Here is a 7,659-nt window from a genome sequence, read left to right on the forward strand (position 1 = left end):
AGGAAGATGAGCAACAAATGACGCAGTTGATTCAGTTAGTGATGAGTTTGCAGCACATACTATGTTTTTCTTTGAATATTCTGATGGATTCTTTTGATATTTGAAATTGCATCCAATTTTTCAGCTTTTTGTAGAATTTGCTTGTTTTATTCGATTTGTTCCTTTATTTTCTTCTCCAGAATTGTCTGCTCCATCAATTTAAGAGACCCAACTTTGAAAATATTGTGGTTTTCTTATTTTTAGTATGACAGGTTTATTCTGAATAGGGGAGCCATGGACCTTGTCATTGCTCAGTCTTTGATGACGCTTTCAGGGAAAGAGAAACTAGCATGCACTATGTCTTCATGCCGAGAAGCCTATGAAGCTCCTAGCAGAGGTGTGCTTGAAGAACCAGACTCGAATCCTTGCTTCTAGGAGCAAACCTGCTGAACCACCAGAGAAGGTTCTGCATGAGGTCTGTTCTAATAGCTTGTTCACCACAATGTCCTAGGCCCATTAAGCCTCGTAGATGCATCCCTCAGGTGTGTGTGGTTTGGTTGCTATTGAAACAACACTTCTCATTGACATAATTCAATTCACTGAATTGCAAATTTTATTTTTTTTTTGGGGGGGGGGGGAATAACGATGTTCCCTTTTTTAATTAGTTTCTTGACTTATGATCCCTCTTTAATATCACTTTTTTAACCTCCAACAGAGGAAGTTTGTAACACTCCGATCTGGGACCTCAAGAGTCTGAGTTCGGTTGGTATTACTTTTCAAAGAGAATGAGTTCAAAGTTTACACAGAGAAAATGTGGGTAAAAATATTTTTTTTTTTTTTTCATAATCAACTTTTTCTATACAATGTAGAAAAATGTTTATTTATATCTAAAATTACTTATAATATCCCTTATCTCAAGTACGAACATTGTACTTTCACTGTAATCGAGTCTCAAGTTGCTCTAACAGTAGGATCTAGTCATTACACAAGCATGCTCACATTAATGCACAAAACTTCTTGTAGAATTACCAAAATACATTTCTTGAATTGACTTATGAAACCTCAATTTTCGTGTCACTAACTTAACCAAAACTATTGAGTAAGTAGATTTCTCTCTTTGATACAAATCCAATGCACCAAACCTCGCTCAATTCTGAGTTCGGGGTACAAAGTTATGTCCATTTTACCAAAATGGATCTCGTGTACTCAAAAGTCTATTATGATCATTTTGGATTTTGGTACAATTTGAGACTATCTTACGATACAATCTGGATCTATTTCTGATCTAGATCAAACCTGTCTGCTTGAATCCAGATCTATTACTCATCTAGATCCAGAACATTCTGACTGGATCTAGAATAGACTGACTGGATCCAAGATATTTTAAATGGATCTAGATTAGGGTGTTACAAAGTTAGATACGTTCCTCCACGTTAGATTAATCTAACCTATGTAGAATGTTTTTTTTTTTCCAGATAAACAACCAATGTAAAATGTTAATGCATCCTTCCTACCTGTAAATATTAGCTGATGATGGTTTGTATTTGGTTTGGATGGCTGCCTTGAATAAAACAACAAACAACCAAAGATCCTTATATACGTGAAGGATCATCACACATTTTGACCAATATTTTATTGTTGAGAAATTTTACATACTCTGTGATGCTGCTTTTGTTTCCCATCTTTCTAATTCTGCCGCAACATTTGATGATAATCTATCTATTTTTCTAGAAGTTCAACTCATATTAGGTTGAACATTCTTTGCTACTGAATGAAAACATTTTGCATTTTCTTTTTGTTACTGAATCAAATTGTATAGAAAAAACCTATAAATAGGACCCTAGGTATTGATGATTTGTTGGAAAGAGTTTTTCCATGTACAAACAAACAAGCGAAATTTTTTCTCTTTTGTTTCCGGCTCATTTCTTTCATGCTATACCAACAAGCGAAAAACTTTCTTTTAGAAAACTTCTCGTATAAAAAACTCTCATAGAAGAAACTTTCTTTTCCTATGAGAGTTTTTCTCACTTCCAAATGTGCCCTTAGAAAAATGAAGATGATTTTCTGCATCCGTACACCCACCTCCACACCTTGTGGGCAAAGTGTGACTGAAAAGAGGAAGGGCATGTTAGGCCTGGTTTGCACTCAAGCTTAAACCAGGGTGGGTCATCAGCTAGGTTGTAATATGGGAGGGCGCAATAGCAGCTGTAGGTAAGAGTCAATAAAGAGGATGGGTAGAAACTGGTTGAATAGGATCCACTTAGCGGTCCATTGAAACACTTTAGGGTTGCGTTGGGTTAAATGCCTTGAGAGGGTATTATAAAGGGAACCTTTTTTTTTGAGACCCTACCAGATATCTCTTAAGTTAAGCCCAATGTGGTAGAGGGATTCGAACCTGGGCCTTCAGCTTGGCACAGGACCCCGCTTACCAGCATGCGATACCACCTCGGTGGTATTATAAAGGGGACTTTTGATGAAATGAAATTGGAGATCTTCTCTCACCCAAATAGAGACAATTCATTCCTTTTCATTAAACTCGACTTCCATTCTCTCTCCCTATACCTCATCATCTTCCTCCTTGCCATAGGAAGGGATGGCAGTAGACCCGGGGACAATGGGGCTCCGCCCCGCCTTGCCCCATTTGGACTGGGGATGAAAGGCATGAAACAGGGATGGAGGCGGGGATGAAGGTTAAAATCTATTACTATGCGGGGATGAACTTAAGCTTTTCCCCGCCCGGCCCCATCCCCGTCTCAATCCCCACCCAGTCCCCAATCCTTTAAGAGATCACTATAGACTAAGGAAAAATGGGGCCCGCCCCACCTCGCTCCCGTTTGGACCAGGGACGAAGGACATAAAACGGGGATGGAGGCAGGGGTGGAGGTTGAAATCCATCTTCGTGCATAGATGAAGGTTTGGATTTTGAAATGAGGTGGGTTGGAGACCTTGTCCCCCGCCCCGGTCCACTGCCATCCCTAGCCATAGCTTAACCCCTGTTTTTGCTTCTCAATCAAGGGTTCTCACCGTAGGAAGAGGACACAACATCGAGTATCAGAGCATGACCGTGAGGGAGCTGCAAGCTTAACCCGACTCATTCAGAGCCCAACAACAAGAGGAGAATCGGTTCATGCAAGAGCCCGTCCCACTCGATTGGTTTAAAGAATATGTCTCATTAAATGATGTTATGGCCGGTTCTTAATCAGCCTACACTTAGTCGAGTTGACCAGCTTATAACTAGTTGAAGCCAAGTTTTGGCAAAAACCCGTTTAATGTCGAATTGTAACTTGATTGGATGTCAACTCAAACCAAGTTACCAAGTCAAACTGTTTGATTCAAAAGGTTGGGCAAACCATGGTTACTACCAAGTTCATTCACTTTTTTCAATTTATAACCTGAAGAAACCACACCCAGCACGAAGACTGGGTCGCGCTGGCTCAGTCTGCCCGTACCTACGATTGTCATGCGGCTGCCCAAGAGTAAAATTTTTACCCTACCCATACTGACATCTTCAATATTTTCAAAATACTGCAAAAACAATGTGATATTTGGTTGCTGTTTTAGATAACAAAGATTTTAAGATTTTTTCAAAATATATTGATGTTATGGTTTATACCAAAAATGTTGCACTTTTTTTTTTTATGACGAGGAACCCTTGACAAAGTGAGAAAAACCTTGGGACCACCTGTAAAAGTCAAAATGTTGTGCTTTTATCAGTGTTCAGTTGGACCAATGTTGTCAGAATTGACTTAAATCGAACAAAAGGCCATTAAGAGGGGTTGATTCAGGTCAAGTCAACTAGTATTTTTAAATAATTTTAAAAGAGTTAAACTTTTTTAGTATTTTTAAAATATTTTTTATCTTTTAATGAAACATAATCCTATGGTGAAAAAGCACCGTTTTCACAAATGATCCGATTCGATTCAGAGTGTATTTTGAGAAAAAGATTCACTTAGAACCGATTTTAACATTTGGTTAGACACTTTATTTTTTCTTTACAATTCATTATTTGTTTATTTATATTGCTGATATCTTGTGGATATAATTATATAAAACATGATAAAAATGAGAAATTTCAATTTCTTTTTGGGTTAGTGTTTGTTACCTAGTTGGCAAGGAACTTTCTAGTAAAAAAAAACTGTAATATTTTTATTTCTTTTTACAAGTTTGACCCTCCTGTGATATTGCATGTTTGGATTAGTAGAAATCAATGCTTGAATCATGCTATTCCAACGTATATGCAAGATTTTGCAAGTTGAACAATCACCAATCTATAATGCACCAAATTCAATTCTTTTAAAATCATATTTTTATGTTAAAAATACGATATAACAGTCGATTCTTATTATTCTTGGTAAGTTGAACACATCCTTGAGGTTATATTCAGTCCAAACAACCACCTATTATGAGTTCCAACTATAAGTTCTTTACTCACGAACGGCAATTACTTTCCCTTCCTTTTTTGCGAGAATTTAGCTGCCGTCATCTTGCCGACGACCCTACGCTCGCGCCTGAAGGCCTTGCGTCTGAATGTTCGTATAAAAGCCGCGCGTAAAGCAAAGATCTTAACGTGCCACTTTCATGGAGAGCAGATCAGGTGATCTGTCAAATCACTTTAATAAAGTGATTTGACATCTTCACTGTCTATTGCTTCGTCCCACAAGACCTCATGGTCCTTTTGTACATTGTCGACGGTAAGGATGCCAAATCACTTTTAGAAAAGTGATTTGGCAGATCACTTGATTTGCTCTCACTTTTACGTCTCCACTAACATCTCTCTTTCTCTCCAGAATCCAGTTGACCCATGCCTAGTGTTCCTGCGCCTCTGCTGTAACAGGGAAATCTTTCTTTTCATATGCACAAGGCTTCTGCTTTATCCCCCACTTTCACCAAGTTGAATGCTAAAAAACCTACACATGTTCAAGCTCCGCAGAAAGAGGGAAACCCAACAAAAGTTTTCTTTTTTACCCTTGTCCTCCTCAGGTGAGGCAGCTAGTTCCACCCCAATCTGCAGAAATTTTCTGACATTGGGAATACCCAAATCTCCATTTTAGAAGTTCATAAGGTTTTCTGTGAGTGCCTCACCCAGATTCTTGTGAATAACCAACAGAAACCAGCATCCGAGAATGACAGTGATCATGGGGCAGCCGGAAATGTGCAACCACCGCTAAAAGTGCATGCCCATTTGATGATGGTGCTTATCATAGAAACTCTGGTACGTCTTTCAGTAGCTCATCTCTGATTCTGTTGGTTTAAAAATACAAAATCTTGCTTGTATGTGCCATTTTGTTTTTGGGTATACCCTGATGATGGAAATGTTCCCTTGCAAAAGGTGATTGTATTGCTTGTTTGTGCAGATGGGTATGTAATCAAAAGACACGACCTCTATCCTGTTTTAGCCCTTAGGGATAAAACAGAGAAACCCCATAAAAAGAACTCTGAGAAGCAATATATTGCCAGCAGTAGCTGTAGCGGTAGGCTCATGGCATATTCTAATGGGTTTTGTTTCTCCACCCCTGCTCTTTCTCCACCTGATAAGGATTCTCCATCGTTCTGGACCATTTGTCCAATGTGTCATTATGTTCATGAGTACCTAAGGAAGTATGCGAATCTTGATCTCTGGTGCCCAACTTGTCTCAGACCGTTTCGTGCCATACCAATGGCATCTACGCCACCCATCGTTCCTGGTACTGAATCTTATTACTATTGGCCTTTTGGATATGGTGGCTACCACACTGCTACTATCAATCAAAATGTGGGCTTCCCTTGGGGGCCTTTCTTTTCTCCTCCGCACCTCAACATGACACCTTCTGAAGTGTCAAAATCTGCCCATGTATCTGAGCATCAAGAAATATCCTTTGCACCTATTGAACAACCCCATACCCCATTGCCAGTTCCTGACACGAATGGGGACTCATCCCATAAACTGATGCCTAGGACAAACAAGGGGACTGGATGGAGTAAGGGAAGCAGCAGAAAGTGCTACGACAGGGTGTATATGGACGATCTTATAACCGAACCTCGAGTTACACGGTCTAGGAGCAGTGCAATGGAAAGTGAACATGTGGACCAACATGCTGGAAAACTCTTGAGTGCAACTAAAGCATCACCAATTCAAGGAAATGTATCTGGAAATACAAGGAACTTGCTGATGAGGAAGGCTAAGATGGAAATCTTTAATAATCTTTCTGAGCATTCTGAAACAAAGAAAAGCTCACCTTCCAGTCCTAATGTGGGTGGTAATTCTGCAACCACTACTACTCCAGCACCCATCACTACTATATCTCAAAATCAGAGAAAAGGCAAAGTGGAGCCAAGAGTGAGAAGTTTAAACTCTTCAAAATCCAGGAAGGCTAGTAAGGGATCAAAAAAGAGGACCAACAGTCCTGCGGATGAGAAAAAAGAAGCAGCAAATTATGAGATAGTCGCTAATGACCCTGGGGGAGGTGAAGTTTATGAAATGATACAGGAAGTATGTAAAGACATTGTCCTCCTGGAAGAACCTGAAGAGCCACTGGCTACTTCTTTGGCTATTGATGTGCCTGACTCTGACTTCCACAATTTTGATGATGACCGAACAGAGAACAGCTTTGAAGAAGGTGATATATGGGCAATATATGATGAAGAAGATGAGATGCCTCGCATCTATGCTCGAATCCAGAAGGTTATCTCATGTGACCCATTTTTTGTTCAGTTAACTTGGCTGCAATCTGTAACCCGTACAAAGCGTTCATGTGGGCTATTCAAGATTGGAAAGCGCACGACCAGCAATGTGTTAAACCTTTTCTCGCATAAGATGATCTGGGATACTTCCCCATCTACTGGTGATATAAGAATCTATCCAAAGAAGAATGAGGTATGGGCAGTCCATGATAAGAGGAGTTCCATTGACAGTGAAGATCCATCCAGATACCAGATTGTTGAAATAATCCGTGAATACACAGAAGAACATGATATCTCACTTATTTCTCTTGTTAAGGTTTGCGGATTCAAGTCTGTGTATCAAAAGGTGCAAGCTGGTTTGGATACTTTTGCCTCTGTTTGGTCTTTATCAAAAAAAGATCTGCATAAATTTTCACACCAAATTCCTGCTAGAAAGATTGCAGAAGATGTTCCTGATTTGCCTGAAGATTGCTGGGAGCTTGACCCTGCAGCCATTCCCAACTGTCTCTTGGAAGTGTTGACTGACTAAGAAAGTAAATTATAAACATAGAATGGTAGACTCATAGACTGACATGCTAGTACCCTTGTTGTGATAAAGAATGGATAGTTTGCAGAAATTAGAATTAGTTGAGACTTTGTTCAGATTTTAATGATGTCTTCTGCATTTGTTTTCTGTTTCCTTTTTTTTTTTTTGCATTAACCACATTTTTCTTTTCTCCACGTATTTCCTTTCAAGATGCATGCATATGTGAACTGCTTATTAGATGTCTGATGTTGGTTTCAGGGGACTAATGTATCCATCTCTCTCTATGCGATTTATAATGTGTTCCCCAGCTTCAGTTTTGCTCTTCATTACTCCTGATATCATTCATACAGCACACTACTGCGCATAGAAACTTGGCTTAAACTTGGTTATATTTTCTTTTTTTTAGGGCATAACAAATGATGGGACATCATATCTGAAACTGACATGGTTTGGACCATTCTCCTAGGATGATTTGATGTCCCGAAAACAATCAA

At 39.3% G+C, this 7,659-nt stretch overlaps 1 protein-coding gene across 1 annotated transcript; it reads left to right on the top strand.

Annotated features, from left to right (window-relative positions):
• The first annotated feature begins 358 nt into the window (after positions 1 to 358).
• On the top strand, positions 359 to 7,168 carry LOC149812165 (uncharacterized). The gene is made up of 3 exons (XM_089992993.1): positions 359 to 454; positions 5,066 to 5,191; positions 5,309 to 7,168. The coding sequence occupies exons 1-3, from the start codon at positions 359 to 361 to the stop codon at positions 7,166 to 7,168; spliced, it is 2,082 nt and encodes a 693-aa protein (XP_089849119.1).
• Positions 7,169 to 7,659: the final 491 nt, after the last annotated feature.

The sequence above is a fragment of the Nuphar pumila genome, chromosome 17 (genome assembly GCF_984573655.1).
Source record: "Nuphar pumila chromosome 17, dmNupPumi1.hap1.1, whole genome shotgun sequence".
Classification (NCBI taxonomy): domain Eukaryota; kingdom Viridiplantae; phylum Streptophyta; class Magnoliopsida; order Nymphaeales; family Nymphaeaceae; genus Nuphar; species Nuphar pumila.

What these genes read in the sequence shown, in the direction of transcription:
- LOC149812165 (XM_089992993.1), top strand. Translation starts at nt 359, where the DNA reads ATGAAGCTCCTAGCAGAGGTGTGCTTGAAGAACCAGACTCGAATCCTT. An exon ending in CAGAGAAGGTTCTGCATGAG is followed by an intron (nt 455 to 5,065) that starts GTCTGTTCTAAT and finishes TGCCTCACCCAG; the next exon opens with ATTCTTGTGAATAACCAACA. An exon ending in TGCTTATCATAGAAACTCTG is followed by an intron (nt 5,192 to 5,308) that starts GTACGTCTTTCA and finishes CCCTTGCAAAAG; the next exon opens with GTGATTGTATTGCTTGTTTG.